At 43.3% G+C, this 17,608-nt stretch overlaps 1 protein-coding gene across 14 annotated transcripts in view; it reads right to left on the minus strand.

Moving 5' to 3' along the window:
• Positions 1 to 17,608, minus strand: part of TNC (tenascin C) — a 97,328-nt gene that overhangs the window by 54,131 nt on the left and 25,589 nt on the right. For all 14 annotated transcript variants that reach the window (XM_063649852.1, XM_063649849.1, XM_063649847.1 and 11 more), the window contains exons 2-9: positions 15,388 to 15,996; positions 10,736 to 12,145; positions 9,106 to 9,369; positions 7,586 to 7,701; positions 6,666 to 6,822; positions 2,810 to 3,079; positions 1,253 to 1,438; positions 895 to 984 (exon numbers count right to left, since the gene is read on the minus strand). In XM_063649852.1, coding sequence (XP_063505922.1) covers positions 895 to 984; positions 1,253 to 1,438; positions 2,810 to 3,079; positions 6,666 to 6,822; positions 7,586 to 7,701; positions 9,106 to 9,369; positions 10,736 to 12,145; positions 15,388 to 15,844 — 2,950 coding nt within the window. In that variant the 5' untranslated portion in view covers positions 15,845 to 15,996. The remainder of the gene's footprint in view (positions 1 to 894; positions 985 to 1,252; positions 1,439 to 2,809; positions 3,080 to 6,665; positions 6,823 to 7,585; positions 7,702 to 9,105; positions 9,370 to 10,735; positions 12,146 to 15,387; positions 15,997 to 17,608) is intronic.

Here is a 17,608-nt window from a genome sequence, read left to right on the forward strand (position 1 = left end):
GCTGGGGGCTCGGGGAGAGGCAGAGGAGTTTTCTTTTTGCAGTGCAAACTTCTCAGAAAAATGGAAAAAAAAATCTTGAGGAAAGAATCAATGACCTCAAATCAGGTAGCCCCTCAGTATCCTCACCTATAAGCTGCGGCTACAGGATACAACAGGTAAGTGCAGGGCCTGGACTTAAACTACAATCCTGTTACTTATAATCTGCTTGACGGGGGTATAAAAGTTAGGTGTTTTCTCAGAGAAAACCCCAGAGTTGTGTTTGGACTAGATAATGGTTTATTTAAAAGATGCAACTGATTACCAACTTAAAAATCTTTGTGAATTTCTTGTAAAGCCTGGTTCCAATTTTTCTTTAAAAAATCCCGGCTGGGCATAGTGGCTCACACCTGTAATCCCAGCACTTTGGCAGGCCGAGGTGGGCGGATCATGACGTCAAGAGATCCAGACCATCCTGGCCAACACGGTGAAACCCCATCTCTACTAAAAATACGGAAATTAGTTGGGCGTGTTGGCATGCACCTGTAGTCCCAGCTACTCGGGAGGCTGAGGCAGCAGAATCTCTTGAACCTTGGAGGCAGAGGTTGCAGTGAGCTGAGATCACGCCACTACACTCCAGCCTGGTGACAGAGTGAGACTCCATCTCAACAACAACAACAACAACAACAAACACAAAATCCCCAGTCCCCTTTTCCGTACAGGGGATGATGTTGGCATCATACAGATGGACTATACTTATGTTCCTTTTGAATTTCAGCATTGGGGCTAGATGGTACTACAGGGCCCTTTCTCCTCCAGGCTTCTACTTTTTCTCTTTAAATAGATTTTGGCCACATTGGCCCTGTCTCATCTGCCCAGCACCAGCTCAGTGGGATGGGAATTCCAGGTGTGCCCCACCTGTGGCTGCATTGATGGTCGCTGGATTGCTCTCCTTGTCTTCCTTCACAGCAGAAACTCCAATCCCATATTCAGTTCCCGGCCTCAGACCTAAGGAGAGAATGTGCAAGTTGAGATTCATCCTGAAATCAGAGAGACTTTCAGAGGATGATAAAAATGGCTTTGAGTTGGTCTCTGGTGGCTACAACAAATGTTCAGAATGTTTTACAAAAGAACTCACTGCAATCCAATAAGCAGTATTTCAGGAAATTGGACTTATTTCTGAGGGTTGCAAATGGGGACATGTGGGAGCAGGTGCCCATCCTTTAAGGGCCCTCTAGGGCTGGCTGGCTCAGGCTTGCAGAGATGCAGAGCTCACCTGTGAGTGTGGTTTTGGTTGTGGCTTGTTGGCTCTTTGGAACATCAACCTCGGCGTGGTCCCCTCCAGAGATGGGTGCGTACTTAATTCTGTAACTGTCAATAGCTGCCTTGCCATTCCTCCATTCCAGGGTGATGCTGTTATCTGTCTGGGAAACACGTCGAAGATTCCTGGGAGCATCGAGGCCTGTTTGAGAGAAGAAGGAACATTTGTATTGAACATATCAGTCATAAGAGAGCAGGAGTTTTTGACAGCTCAAGCTGACATATGAAACGTGCCTGGAACTGGAGAGAAATTACAAAATTCTCAGCACACTCATCTGTCCCCATAGTTGATGTGCAAATCTAAACAAGTGCTACAGATTTGGCACCTTTTCCTATTATGGATGAGTGAGACACTTTAGTCATTTGTGTTTTTCTCAGACTTCGTGGTTAAAGAAACAATGCAAAGACTTAAAAATAAGCTCATGAGTGTAAAAACTGGTCTTTTGCATTTTCTCATCATATTTCATTCTTTATTTTATTTTTTTGAGACAGAGTCTCGCTCTGTCACCAGGCTGGAGTGCGTTGGTGCGATCTCGGCTCACTGCAACTCCTGCTTCCCAGGTTCAAGTGATTCTCCTGCCTCAGCCTCCCGAGTACCTGGGATTACAGGAGCACACCACCATGCCCAGTTATTTATTTTTTTTTTTGAGACGGAGTCTCGCTCTGTAGCCCAGGTTGGAATGCCGTGGTGCCATCTAGGCTCACTGCAAGCTCCGCCTCCTGGGTTCATGCCATTCTCCTGCCTCAGCCTGTAGCTGGGACTACAGGCACCTGCCATCACGCCCGGCTAATTTCTTTTGTATTTTTAGTAGAGAAGGGGTTTCACTGTGTTAGCCAGGATGGTCTCAATCTCCTGACCTCGTGATCCGCCCGCCTCGGTCTCCCAAAGTGCTGGGATTACAGGTGTGAGCCACTGCGCCCAACCCCAATTTTTGTACTTTTAGTAGAGACAGGGTTTCGCCATGTTGGCCAGGTTGGTCTCGATCTCTTGACCTCGTGATCTGCCTGCATCAGCCTGCCAAAGTGCTGGGATTACAGGCGTGAGCCACCACGCCCGGCCTTCTCATCATATTTCTAATAACTCACAAAGTACTTACTGAGCTCTGAAAAGTATTTACTGAATGAAAAATTGACACTTTCGAACTTTTAAAATAATGCCATAGGCTAAAGTCTTAGGAGGCTCATTTGTCATATATGTTTTCCATATACTGTATTTTACTTTAAAATTATTTATTTGAACTTTATTTTAACCAGAACTTTTGTTTGAGAATATCAGACCAGCATCTTCTATATATGTCCCCCACCCCCAAAAGTGCTTTGGAAGGTTATTTGGAATTTTTTTTGAAAAATTAATTAATAAATTGCTACAATATTTTAAAATTTACAGGAGTAGAAATACCCCTTTTATTTTTCGTACTGTAAAATGAGCCTGGAAGATACCACAACATGGAGTGGGATGGAAATCTTTCAATCTTTCCTTTACTGTATCTGTTAACAGGGGGAGGCCTTTTACCTGTTGTGAAGGTCTCTTTGGCTGGGTTGCTTGACATGTCACCTCTGCGGGAGATGAGGGACACCTCGTACTCAGTGTCAGGCTTCAGGTTCCCGATGGAGTACTGGTTCTCGTCCTCTGTGAGATCGATGGTGGTACGGTCTCCTGGCACGTCTTTGATGCCATAGGTCAGCTCAATGCCGTCGATCTCAGCCAGGGGCTTGAACCAGGTGATCAAGGCAGTGGTGTCTGTGACATCTTTCACCTCGATCTGGCTGGGGGCATCCAAGCCTATGATGGGCAGAGGACAGAGAGGTTTCAGAGGTTAGGGCCATTGCCTAAGGCTGAGCAGAGAGAGGGCTTTGTAACTCTCCAGACCTGTGGGTGAATACTTAGATATATACTAATTGCTTGACTTTATTTTACCTTTCTGAACCTTAGTTTTCGGTTTGATAAGCTATAAGTAGGGATAACAGCAGCTACCTCTAGTGGTTTTCGTTTTTGTTTTTTTCAAATCTTAAGAGAGATAAAGCTTGCAAAGCATCTAGCATAGAGCCTGGCCCATGGATGTCACATGAAAAAAAAAAAGGTTGTTCTTTTGTTATTATTATTATTATTATTACTGTTCTCATAAGTTGAGGAAACATGCTTTGGGGATACTTTATTTGAAAAAATGAACTTAGGCTCTTTAAATTTTTAATTAGGCAAAACTTCCTGGATGTTTCCTGAAAACTTTTCCATCAGAATTACCAAGCAGAAAAGTGAGGCGATAGACTGTCTTGACAGTGTATGGAAACTTATTTTTGATAAAAAGAATTCACGCAAGAAAGTCATTGCTATTTCAAGCCTTGCCTGTCTTTGCAGGCTCATCTTGACTTTTTCTGCCCCACCTACTCTGATGTTGTACTCTGATAGACGCTCAGAGCTCTGGAAGCACATTATGCTGTTGGGCACCACCTGGTCTCTGTACCTGCTGTTCTCTCATTTCTTCTTTCTAAGATCATACTTCCCTCTAAAAATCTCCTATGCATTCTTCAAAATCCCACTTAAATGTTGTCTCCTAATGAGAAGCCTTTTTTTAACCCGGCTTCAGTCAGGTAAACACATATTCCCTCCCTGTGGCTGCCACTGGGAGCATTCTAATATCATACCTGTCTCATTGTTTCATAACAGATTTCTGTACAGTTTGAGTCAACTTAGGTGGGGTTATTCATTGATTGAGAGAGTGAGTCTTTTAAATTCCCAGTATAGAGACAGGCACATTCTGGGTATTCAGTGAATCTTTGAATCTTTCTTTTTTCTTCTTCTCCTTTTTTTTTTTTTTTTTAATGTTTGTGATTTCAGCATTGGTTCAGTAAACAATAACAAGTGACAGGAAGTTGGCTTTATACAGGGAATGAAAAGGAACAATAATTTACAGCTGATTGTGAGAAAACTACAGAGTCTGTTTTTGAAGTCTAGGTGTTGATACATCAGTCCCAGCTCACAGATGATGTAAAATGCACAATGAAAATGATGTCACAAAAATGGACAGAAGCTGCCTGTTCTATGTTCTTATAGGTGCTAGCAAGCCCCCAAACCATACCTACTACCTTCCTTAGTACCCCTTACATTAAAGAAGTTGGGATTCAGTCAACGACACTGATATTCCCCTAGATTTGGGACCCTTGAATAGCAGAAACTAACAATGCTCTGTATTTATCAGGTGCAAACATGGTGCTTTGTTATTTATGTCTTGAGTCTTATGACAACCCCACAAGGAGGATACTATAAACCCATTTTTCAGCTGCTTATCTGGAGCTTAAAGAAATAGATTTTTCCAAGGTGATGGTGAATGGTAAAGATGGAATTCAAACTCAGAACTGATTGAATCCAAAGCCCATCCTTTTCCCCCTTTACATGACAACACCTCTCAAAAATATTGACCTCAAAAGTAATTATAATACCACCTTTATATAGATGCCAGACAGAAGGAGCCAAATGTGTTTTGAACTAGAAGTTTAAGGCCCTTTAAATCTGGAGAAAAGGTTAAAGGTTTAAAGATTTCAGGTATATGTGGTAAATTGCGGCCGGCCACGGTGGTTCACGCCTGTAATGCCAGCACCTTAGGAGGCTGAGGTGGGTGGATCACTTGAGGTCAGGAGTTCAAAACCAGCCTGGCCAACATGGTGAAATCCTGTCTCTACTAAGAATACAAAATGAAGAGGTAAATATTTGCCCCCCTATGTTGAAGTTTATATGATTATGCAACTTCAAATGTTGGAATGTTTGTTCTAAAATAAGAAGAAATAAAGCAGACAATTCCCAAATTTAGATAAACAAAAGAGCAGTGAAAAAAAAAAGAAAGTTCAGTGCACCTCCTCCACAGCAACTAAGCATTTGCTTTGTCTTTTCTTTGTCTTTCTGGTGATCTAATGATTTTTTTTTTTTTTTTTTCCTGTTGATACCTGCTTTTCTACCTACCACAGAGAGATGATGTCAGGATGATGGAAAACACTTGCTTATGAAAGAGAAAATCCTTTGAATTGGCTCTGAGCTAGGCAAAATGTGCAAATATTTAAATGCAAGATGTTCTTTCTTGTCATTAGCAACTGATTTAATTTTTCCAATAACCCCCTGCCAAGAAAAGTCGATTACTTAAAGAGTTGGCACATATGTTATCTTGAAGAAAATAAAGAGGTTTTCCTATATGGAAGTGCAAAATTATGTAATTTTTTCTTTTTAAAAAATTGCGGCTGTGCACAGTGGCTCATGCCTGTAATCCTAGCACTTTAGGAGGCTGAGGCGGGTGGATCACTTGAGGTCAGGAGTTGGAAACCAGCCTGGCCGACATGCTGAAACCCCCTCTCTACTAAAATACAAAAAAAAAAGCCAGATATGGTGGTGGGAGCCTGTAATCCAGCTACCTGGGAGACTAAGGCAGGAGAATCACTTGAACCTGGGAGGCAGAGGTTGCAGTGAACTGAGATCGTGCCACTGCACTGTAGCCTGGGTAACAGAAAAAAAAAAACAAACGTTGTTTCCTGGTGGAACAACTCCAAATTCAGGTCTTTTTCTCACCAAATGATCTAGTACTGCTAAATCCTATTCTACTCCCAAGAACTTCTGACGTTATTAGTATTGAATGAAATTTTATTTAGGTTCCAATTGAAGAGATGGAATCAACATTCTACATAAACCAGAGCCTAGTCAATGTTAGTGGAAATGGGGTTAAAGTTATAAAACTTACCCTGGCTTAAAGTTATGCCCCTGATGGTGTTAACTATATGATGTTAAAGTGATTTAGCTTCTTTAAGCCTTAACATTAATATTTTCCCTTCCTCTGTCCTACAACTGGGTGCTAATATTAAACTAGTGACATGATGCTAATTAGATTGTTAGCAATGGGCTTAATTATCTTCAGATAGTCACACCCCTTTGAAAGGCGATTTTGAAACTCCTTTCATCAAGAGATGGATCTGTTTCTCTATTCCTTAAATATAAACTGGCCGTGGGATGTGCTTTGATAGAAGTGATGTAATGCCAATTTTGAACCTGTTCAATAGCTGTGTGAACAGGACCAGCATCCTGGAGAATGAGAGGCCCTGTGAAACAGAAAGACACCATCCTGGCTGAGGCCATCCTAGGCCAATCCACCCCTTAAGCACACAGGTATATGAGGAGTGCAGTCAAGAACAGATAAGCTGCTCAGCTGAGCCCAAACCCAAATCACCAACATGCAAAGAATTGTTATGTTAAACCACTGTATCTGGATTTTTAAAAATGCAGCAAAAGTTAAATGATATAGATGCTATATGAGAAGATACTTTCTCAACCAGGAGGTGCTATAAGGTACAATCAGCCTTATCATTCTATAAGTATTAAAGGTGATACTCACGTGTGGTGGTCACCCTCTTCAGGCCAGGGCCCCGGGTATTGTTTTTCACTATGTGCAGAGATATCTCATACTCTTGCCCAGGAGCTAGACCAGTTTGCCGGTAAGAGGTCTCTGGCCTCCTCAGGCTTTTGGTGATCTCTCCCTCATCTTCTTTATTCTGAGAGATAGAGGCAGCTTGGTAAGAGTTAGGGGAGGTGCCAGTCTCTTAATTTATGTGATTCATTCACTCTGCATTCATTCATTCCTCTGTTATTCTTTCATTGATTCATTAGGCACTTACTATGCATCAGATCAGTATGTAAGCTACTGAGGATACAGAGATGATAAAGACATTTCTCTAGTTTGTTTCTCCCATTCGTAAACCTTTACCCCTTTGTCATGCAAGTCAAATGACAGAATGTGAGAGCCAAAGGAATTCTGAAGGCACAAGCTCAGTCCCTCCTTGGGTAGACTGAGGCCAGCATCAGAGAAGTAGGGTGATTGTTGGATAGTCACACAGCTAGTTGGTGGCAGAGCCTGGGCTTAAATTCAGAGAACAAGTTCCCTGCCTCACATATACTTTTGGACCTGGAGAGAAGGGTTACTCAAGTCTGAGATGTACCTTTATTTTGAGGGAGAGACCGTTTCTTCTCTTCTTTGCCTTTCAGTAGAGATTTCTAAGGTGATGATGGACAATTGGAACCTTGAGGTGACAACTTCTATTTGTCTAGGGTCTCAGACCTAAGTGCTACACTTACTTATTAAAATCAGGGAAAAACCAACATCCCTTAAAATATAGATGCAAACACAAAAGATGCTAATTAGAGCCTTGTCCTCCAGCAAAAACTAAGGAAAATTAGTTGATACAGAAGTCTTCAGAACCCTTTGGTCATCTTTCAAATCCTTGAGATCAAATGGATCTGCTCTTTTGTACTCCTTACCATATTCCGGAAGATGATCTCCCAGGTTTCAAAAGCAATGTCTAGAGGATCCCACTCCACTTCCACAGTTGTCTCCTTGATGGACTTGAATTTCAGGCCTTCAGGTGCAGGCAAGTCTGTAAATAACAACATAAATAGAACGTATGGATAGGGCAGGTGTGTGGTTGGGCAACGCGGCCACAATTCCACTAAACCAGACTGGATGTCTGCAACAGTCAGGGGCTGACAACCAGAGCAGGTGTCCTTTTAAAGCTTCTTCTGGGATGAGGTCTACTATGAGGCTGTATAAAAATTAATATTAGGAAAAATGGTATGATTAATTTTGGCAATTTCATATGGTTAAATCTAGAATGAATACAGGCTTTGGAATCAGACGGACTCGGGGTTAGAATCTAAGCTCTACTATCAACGTGAACTTGAGCAAATTGCACACAATGCTCTAAGCCTGAGTTTCTTCACCTGGAAAAAGAAGGTAAATATGTCTACTTCTTGGGAATGCATTGAGGAGTGAGTGATATACTCCACTCCAGTGTGTAGACTGCTGGGCCTGGTTCGTGGCATGCAGAACAAGTTGAATAAATGGCAGCCAATGTTATTATTAAGCAAAAAAAGGGTCAATTTCTAGCCAGAGCTTGCTTTTTAGATATGAAGGTAATTATACTGATGCTAAACTCATAAACCAGCATGTTTCCACTTAAAGAAAAATAGTCAATGAGCTCCACTGAAAAGTAATAGAGTGGTTAAGAACATAAACTTGCCAGGACTGCCAGGGTTAAAGTTTTGCCTCTACTCCTTGTTAGCTGCATGATTTGGGATAAGATGCTTAACCATGCAGTCTCAGTTTCCTCACCTGTAAAATGGGGTTAACAATAGCTCCTATTTCATACATATACTAACTCATATTATAATGAGGACTCTTTTTTTTTTTTTTTCTCGAGACAGAGTCTCACTCTGTCACCCAGGCTGGAGTACAGTGGCATGATCTCGGCTCATTACAACCTCTGCCTCCTAGTTTCAAGCTATTCTCTGCCTCAGCCTCCTGAGTAGCTGGGATTACAGGCATGCACCACCAGGCCCGACTAATTTTTGTATTTTTAGTAGAGACGGGGTTTCACCATGTTGGCCAGGCTGGTCTTAAACTTGTGACCTCAGGTGATCCACCTACTTTGGCCTCCCAAAGTGCTAGGATTACAGGCATGAGCCACCATGCCCGGCCAAATGAGGACTCTTATACTAATACGTAGACTGCTTACAACAAAGTCTGATACATAGTAAACACTTGCTAAATGTTACTTGTAATGATTTTCTCTGGCAGGAAGTATATAGGAGATCAAGGAGAAAGATTTTATGGAAAATGAGGGATTTCTTTAGGAAGTGATTCTATGGACTTAATTCTAGGCTCTTATTTGGTATAACTGTAAAGAACAACTATAGGATTGTAGGGGCCGTGGCGAGGGAGGGTTATACACGGGGTGGGCTGAGGTCAGGTGAGGCTGCCCAAAGGAGTTCTGCTCACTCACACGTGGCCACCCTGGCGCTGACAGGAATGCTTTTCTTGTTCTCCAGGATGGCAAATACACGGATAAAGTACTCCACACCAGGCTCCAGCTCCCGGATGATGGTGGACGTCTGGTCCCCAGGCACACGGAACTGCATTTCCAGACCGCCCTCGTGGGTGGGCGTGTACACGACAAGGTACTCTGTGACCCGCATCTCATTGTCCCAGGCCAGGTTGACCGTCTCTTCCGTCACTTCTGTCACGACGAGGTCTTTGGGAGGAGACACTGGCAGGAAGAAGAAAGGACATCTGGTGTCAACAGTGTGCCCTCTAAAATCTCTCTAGGTTTGTTTGACCTGTCTCTTCCACTGTCAGCCACAGAGATCTGAAGATCTTCTATTGCCTCTAAAATGCAGATGGCATCAGGGACCCCCTGCTGTGATCCATCTTAAGACCTGTGGTGGCTGTTCCTTAGTCCATTTCCTTCAGGCTGGAGTCCCAGGTCAGCAGTGTGGCCTTTGGTGTTCTGGCCTCTTCAACTTTCTGTGCTTCCTGGGTCTTAGCTCAGATGCAGGCTGTTGGCATGGGAAAGTGCAGTCTGAGCCTCACTCCCTGCTCTGAACTTTGAGTTACATGTCCCTAGCACTGGGAGGGTATTTTGGGCACATCTGGTCCAACTTTCTTATTTTATAGAGGTGAGAAAGGCAGAACGACTTGACCAAGCTTGCTCACCTCATCAAGTTTAGAACTTGTATCTTCTCCCTGCCAGCCTGGTGTTCTTTCCAACCAGGCTTCCCTGCTTGGGCCACATTGAACATAAAGCCATTTATTTATGTCTAGATACCAATAACTTTAGTAAAGGAAAAAATTTTCCATTATGACAATTATAATATGGGTGGATGAGAGGAGTACAAAGAAGACACTCATTAAACATGGGCATTAATTTTCTCTCCTGTGTTTTCATTTAACCAGGGTTTACTAAGCACTTACTATGTACCAGGTTCCATACTAACTGCTAGAAATAGTGCCCTTTTAAGGATAGGAGCTTACAGTCTTTAGGATTAAAAAAACAAAACAAACAAAAAAACAAAGCCAATTACAAAAGACAGTTAAAAGACAGGTCAATCTTGTAGATAATAGGCATTTGGTCTTTAGCTGAGTATGCATTTGAAACAGTTATTTTTATGTAATCTCACTGCATATTCAATTTAGCTGAATTTTTACATCCATCCAAATAGAGAGATTTTGTTTACTGTTGGTTTGATGTCAGTGGAGAGTAGGAAATAAAGTAGATATTTAGCAAAAGAGAGAGTATCCCTTTATCTACCTCATCTTGAACACTAGATGTTAAACTCTATGTAGATGAGTTAGGTAGACTCGAATACCAGCTCTGTGATGTGTCAGCTGTGTGTCCCTGGGACAATTATATAATCTCTCTGAGCCCTTCAGCCCTTAAATAGGTCACCTTGTAACAACTGAATGACAGGATCCCCTTAAAAAGTCATTATGGGTGTGTGTTTAAATGGATATATTAATACGCACAAAGAATCAGTGTGCATGTATGTTTATAAATATAAACGTAGTTTTCCAACCCATGTTAGGAGTCCACTCCATCATGGCCATTATATGCTGGTCTGTGCCCTGGGACTCACCCTCTAAGCAGTCTTCTCCGGTGTAGCCCTCGTTGCAGATGCAGCGGCCTGAGACGCATTGTCCTAAGTTGTTGCAGTCACTGGGGCAGGAGCGCTGGCCACAGTCCAGGCCTGTGAAGCCCTCGTGGCAGATGCACTGGCCGTCCACACAGCGGCCCTGGCCATGACAGTCACTGGGACATCTTTGCTCCTTGCAATCTTTGCCCATGAATCCTTCATGGCACATGCACTGCCCGTTCACACAGCGACCCCGGCCATGGCAGTCATTTGGACAGGAGAATTCTGCACAGTCAGGGCCGGCGAAGCCGTCCTCACAGACACACTGTCCATCCACACAGCGGCCCCTGTTGCTGCAGTCCCTGGGGCATTGGCGATCCCGGCAGTCTTCCCCTGTGTAGCCGTCATCACAAACACACATGCCATTTACACAGCGGCCGTGCTGGTGACAGTCATTGGGACAGCTCATGTCACTGCAGTCATAGCCCTTGAAGCCTTGCTCACATACACATTTGCCCTCGACACAGCGGCCCCGACTGTGACAGTCATTGGGGCACCGTAGCTGGCTGCAGTCCTCCCCAGTATAGCCCTCATCACACACACACTGCCCATTGACACAGCGGCCATGGCCACTGCAGCCATTGGGACACTTGAGCTCCCCACAGTCAGCTCCAGTGAAACCATCATCACACTCACACTGCCCGTCTACACAGCGGCCACGATTGTGACAGTCAGCAGGACACCTCTTCTCGCTGCAGTCCACACCGGCAAAGCCCTCATCACATACACACTGCCCCTCCTCGCACCGGCCCTGGCTGTGGCAGGCATGCGGGCAGGTGAGTTTCCCGCAGTCTTCACCTGTGAAGCCTTCTTCGCAGTAGCAGGTGCCATTGATGCAGCGGCCCCGGTCGAAGCAGTCATTGGGGCAGATGAGCTCACTGCAGTCTTCACCCGTGAAACCTTCATCACACACGCACTCATTCTCCACGCATCGCCCACGGTTGTAGCAATTGTTGAGACACAGAGGCTTGTTGCAGTCATCGCCTGCAAAGCCATCGTGGCACACACACAAGCCATCTACACATGCGCCGTGCTCCTCACTGCAGGGCACCGGGCAGATTTCACGGTTGCAGTCAGCCCCGGCGTAGCCTTCAAAACAGATGCAGACTCCATTCACGCACTTGCCCTGGTCATTGCAGTCGCTGGGGCAAGCCAGCTGGCTGCAGTCCTCGCCCGTGAAGCCCTCGTCACAAATGCACTGCCCATCAATGCACTGGCCTCGAAGGTGACAGTTGCCTGGACATTCGGGCTCAGAGCAGTTGGGGCCTTTCCAGCCAGGTTCGCAGACACAGCCACATCCTTCAGTGCTGAAGTTGCCCCGACCGCTACAGAAGGGCCTGGTGTCCAAACGGCCTGCAACAAAAGAAACAGAAGTTCTCAGCCAGGCTTAAGCAGCCACATTTCTTGGTATCTACCCAGGGCACCCAGATTCAAGTTCAGCTGAAGGATGGTGGCACCCTCAGGCTCCATTTGGCTTGAGAACCATTTGTTGTAGTGTGTGAAATCAGATGAGACTCGCATCCTGTTATACCAGGTAGGAATTCATAACCTGAACTCCCCGAAGTTATAGGCTTGTATGCCAAAACAGTGTGTGATTATGCATAGGGTGTGTGTGTGTGTGTATTTCCACCCCTGGGGAGCGGATTCATAGTTTTTGTCACATTTTCAAGAAGTCTTACTATTCCTATGATAATTATGAGTCACTGCCTTATGGAATGCATTAGGCTGGGGCTATGTTACTATTTCTTTCTTTCTTTCTTTTTTCTTTTTTTTTGAGACAGAGTCTCGCTCTGTCACCCAGGCTGGAGTGCAGTGGTGCCATCTCGGCTCACTGCAAGCTCCACCTCCTGGGTTCATGCCATTCTCCTGCCTCAGCCTCCTGAGTAGCTGGGACTCCAGGCGCTCGCCACCACGCCCGGCTAATTTTTTTGTATTTTTAGTAGAGATGGGGTTTCACCGTGTTAGCCAGGATGGTCTGGATCTCCTGACCTCATGATCTGCCTGCCTTGGCCTCCCAAAGTGCTGGGATTACAGGTGTGAGCCACCACGACTGGCCACTATGTTATTATTTCTTTAGTGCCTTGTCAAGGCCAGGCACATGAAAGATGCCCAAGAAATAGTTGTTGAATTGAATGTAATTCTGACTTTTTGATTCAATATCTATGCCACATTTGGCAAGGGATTTAGACTATCTGGAGCTTAGTTTTCTTATAGGTGGGCCAATAGCCCACTTCCCTGGGGTATATCCGAGTTAAGTAAACCCCTTAAGAGCTCGCTCTTGTGTCCTTGTTATTTTTTTCTGTTTTCTTTTCCAAAGTTTTTTGTGGAAGTTTGGCTCAAGTTGGTATGTGGGTTTATATAACCAAAACATTCTAATTTTCCACAACTAAAATGAGGTAGCTAATGGCTTTCTAATTCTATAAGGACACGTTTCAGTTTGGCTTTGTCCCCAGAAAAGTATCGTGCCTTTATCTTTTATTCCTTTCTATCCTGAAGGCTAAGTGGAGGTCAACTTAAAGAATGTGGGGTCAAGGTTGACATTACTCGAGCCCCTTGAGGCCTAAATATTGCCTTAGCTCAGTTGGCAGAAGTCATTGGTCTGATCTCCATGGAGCTTAAGGAGAAGAAACAAAACCCACTTCTGTATTCTCTGCACTAGAGTATATTCACTCTATAGTCTCTGTACCTAGAAACAGCTTGTATTAATATATTTTATCTCCTTCTTGACAACAGGAAGAAAGATTTTTTTTTAAAAAGGTGATTTGTAAAGTGAGAGTCTAAGTATGTACTGTCTAGTATGGTAGCCCTTGGCCACATGTGGTTATTAGGCATGGAAACATGGCTAGTCTAAATTGAGATGTTCTGTAAGTGTAAAATACACATCAGATTCCAAATAGTATAAAATAATAGACTGAAAAATATCCATTAATAATTTTTATATTGATTTCAGGCTGAAAAACCAATATTTTGGCTATGTTGAATTAAATAAGAGATGATTAAAATTATGTTGACTTATTTCTTTCTCCTTTCTTTAACATTAGTAGAAAATTTAAGACTACATGTGTGAGTCATATTTTCATTAGACAGCACTGCTCTAAACAATCATTTTAACTGACTACTTAGCATTACTCCTACTGTGTATTCTCATCTGCATTTTTCCAGGGAGTTGACAGAAGTGGAAGATAAACTAACTTATGCCTAAAGAAAACGTTTTTAAAAATTGCCTTAGAAACCTAGAGCCTGTCCTGCAGAGTCGTAAGACTATTTCACTTAGGGTGGTTAGGTTTACTCTTGAAATAATTGTTGAAGAACATTTTGGTAATTTTTTTCTGAGTGGCAGAAACAGATTTTCAGCTCTGATTTGAAGTTGTTGAAACTCATGTAGCTTTATCAACTTTAGTTATTGGAGATAAAGACATAATTCCAAAGCAGCAAAATTCCTTGCAATAGGATGCATGTGGAAATAGGGCATCCATGGGAGAGTATGAGCTCTGGAGACACACAGGCACATGCAAAATCCTTATCTCTCTCTCTCTCTCTCTTTTTTTTTTGGATGGTGTTTTGCTCTTGTCACCCAGGCTGGAGTGCAATGGCATGATCTCAGCTCACTGCAACCTCTGCCCCTCGGTTTCAAGTGATTCTCCTGCCTCAGCCTCCTGAGTAGCTGGGATTACAGGCATGCACTACCATAGCCTGCTAATTTTGTATTTTTAGTAAAGATGGGGTTTCACCATGTTGGCCAGGCTGGTCTTGAACTCCTGACTTCAGGTGATCCGCCTGCCTTAGCCTCCCAAAGTGCTGGGATTACAGGCGTGAGCCACCGCGCCCAGCCAAAGACCTTATCTCTTATTGCTCTTTGTACCATCTTGTGCCAGTGGGTTAATCCCTTTGAGACTCATTTCTTTGATCTGTAGAAGAGGACTTATCTTCCCCTCATCTAATCTTTACCTTAAAGGGCTGTTGGGAGGATTAAATGAGATAATACAACAGTGCCTGTTACACAGAGGGAGCTTATATGATTGTAATCATTGTAATTGCTATTAAATTGGATCTTTTTTCTAATTCTTATAGACTCAGCACTATCACAGGCAGCACTGTGCATTTGTAAGAATACTGAAATGTGAGGAACTCAACTCCTCATTGGAGGGCCTTCAGGAATCCCATCCTCTTTCCAGGCCTCAGTTTCTCTGTTTGTAAAATGAGGTGATGGGGCCACACCAGTACCTATCAGAGAGTGCTCTCTGGGGTAGAAATTTCATGGCGTACTCATAGGTTTTGGGGTAGAAAGTGGGTAGATTTCATGGTCAAATACGTTTTAGAAACTTATAATTAAGGTAAAATAGGGTTTTTCAAAGCAAGACTTATCAGAAGCCTGAAAATTCCTCTGAGAAGCAGTTGTCGCCATGACTCCTCCAAGCAGGAGAGAGATGGCTGCAGTCTCCACGCTTATTTGAACATAAAATCTCTTTGTAATGAACACTCTGGGAAGCTAGTTTTCTAGTGAGCCCACTTTGGAAGCAAGTGATGGATGCTGCTATGCTCTTCATTTCTCCATATTTGCACAGTGTGGGACTGGGCGGGCCGCCAGCTCATACCTGTGGCAGGCTGGAGACAGCAGCCTGCTCCTGCAGTACATTGCTCTCTCAGGGAAGACACCAGGTTCTCCAGCTCCTCCAGTCTGCTCAGCAGCTCCTTAACATCAGGGGCTGCAGCACAGCCACAGGCCCGGCGGGGGATGTTGATGCGATGTGTGAAGACAATCTGGTTTTCCCCATCCACTGTGTGCTCCTGGAAGCTTTCACTGGGCTCTGAAGGCGGTGCCAGGTCTTTCTCCCCACTGACTGACTCCAGATCCACCGAACACTGGGATCCCACCGGCAGCTTGATGTTGTAAACATGGTTAAACACCACTGGCTGGTTCTCCTCTGGCAGGGTGGCATTCACCCCACTCTGTCGCTTGTGCCGGATGACTTTCCTGAGGACCCCACCTTCAGTAGTGAGGGCAAGGAAAGCAAGAAAGACACCTGCCAACAGCTGAGTCATAGCCCCCATGGTGGAGGTGGGTTTGGCTGGGTGCTGCTGGGGCTCTGGGGCTCTAGGGCTCTAGGGCTCTAGGGTGTCTCACTCTCAGCAGAACTGGGGATTTAGAAGCACAGGGTAGACTTCAAATCAGTTGTCACTGATCTTCTTGAAAGAATTATTTTCTACAAGCAAAGATGAACAAAAAAATTATGAGTATCTACTATTGAATATATTGAATATCTACAATTCCAAGTGAATTTTGACTTTATATCCCTGTATTTGAAGCTGTCCTGATAATCTTTCATTATATACTCTTGAAATAACATACAATGGTCTCTAAAAGAACTTTGTCACTTGAAGGAGTGATTTCACTCACTATTCAACTTCTGCAAATTTAAGGAGACAGAAAAATAGAGAGAAAAAGGTAAAATATTGAAATAAAATAGACATGGGTTTGTATCTTGGCTGTAGCTCTGGTCCCTTGGATAAGTTATGTAATTTTTCTTTGCCTTATTTCACTTTCTGTATAGTGAAGATCATAGTTGCTAATGACAGGGTTGAAAGAATGATGTAGAAGTTATTTGTGTATTCATTAATTCCTTCAGTATTTACTATGTCCTCTGAATGAATTATTATAGTGTTATAAAGGCCCTAGTCCCGGTAGATGTTCAGTAACTCTTGCCTCTTATTATTGATTTTCAGAACTCATTTTCACCCCATCTGCTGGTTCTCTTCTGTCATGAGAGGCAGAGGTTAAAATCAAGGACTCTAGGAGGCAAACTGAGTTTTAATCCCAGCCGAACTTCTTACTAGTTATGTGACTGTCAGCATAGCATTCAGTCTACTCCTCTGCACCTCAGTTTCCCTGCTCCTTGGTTTATTTCCAAAACCTTCAAAAGTCCAGCTTTTAGAAGAGCCTGACAGAATATTCCTGAACCAGTTGTCTAAACTGAGGTTCACAGCTCAGAAAGGATGTCTGAGAGCCTCTGATGTCTTCTCCAATCAACAAGTACTTATGGCATTTTTACAGAGGTCTGAGGGTGGTAGAAATAAGTATAAGACCAAGTGTATACATACCATCAGGGGGCTTAACAATAGAGCCTAAAGTATAATAATAATAATAATAATAATAATAATAATAAAAAGAAAATAAATAAATAAATAAATAAATAAATAAATTAAAAGGGGGGGAAAAAAAAGAAGAAAATGGAATCATCCATCCAGTACTTAAGGAGCAAAGCAAGAAAGAATGTATAGGATTTGTTTTGTGGTATAGTGTATAACTGCCTATGGGGTTTGAAAATAAAAAGGAATGGTCAAGAGAAAGGTGGGGCATAGCTTGTTGGAAAGGGAGGGTAAAATTTAAGCTGAGCCTTAAATAGTGAGAAGAATTAGATGGGAACAGAATATGGAGGAGAATATGCTACCATGAAGCAGTTCTCACTTTGCCAAGTCATCTTATTCATCTCTTAGAGCTATTCACCAGTATGGGCAATCAGGTAGCAGAGAAAAGGGGACTTGTCAGAGGCAGTTGAGAAGCTAAATAAAGATAGGAAGAAATGGCCGTTATAATATTTACCAAAACAATGCTATGGAGGCATGTGAGAATGATCTATACATGATATGAAGTCATTCATGGTTTTCGCTAATTAGGAGATGCACCTGAGTAAAATTCAAATGATAATTGGAGAGCTATTTTATTTATTTATTTATTTTTGAGACAGAGTCTCACTCTGTTGTCCAGGCTGGAGTGCAATGGCATGATCTCGACTCACTGCAACCTCCACCTCCCAG

Source organism: Pongo pygmaeus, chromosome 13 (assembly GCF_028885625.2).
Source record: "Pongo pygmaeus isolate AG05252 chromosome 13, NHGRI_mPonPyg2-v2.0_pri, whole genome shotgun sequence".
Classification (NCBI taxonomy): Eukaryota; Metazoa; Chordata; class Mammalia; order Primates; family Hominidae; genus Pongo; species Pongo pygmaeus.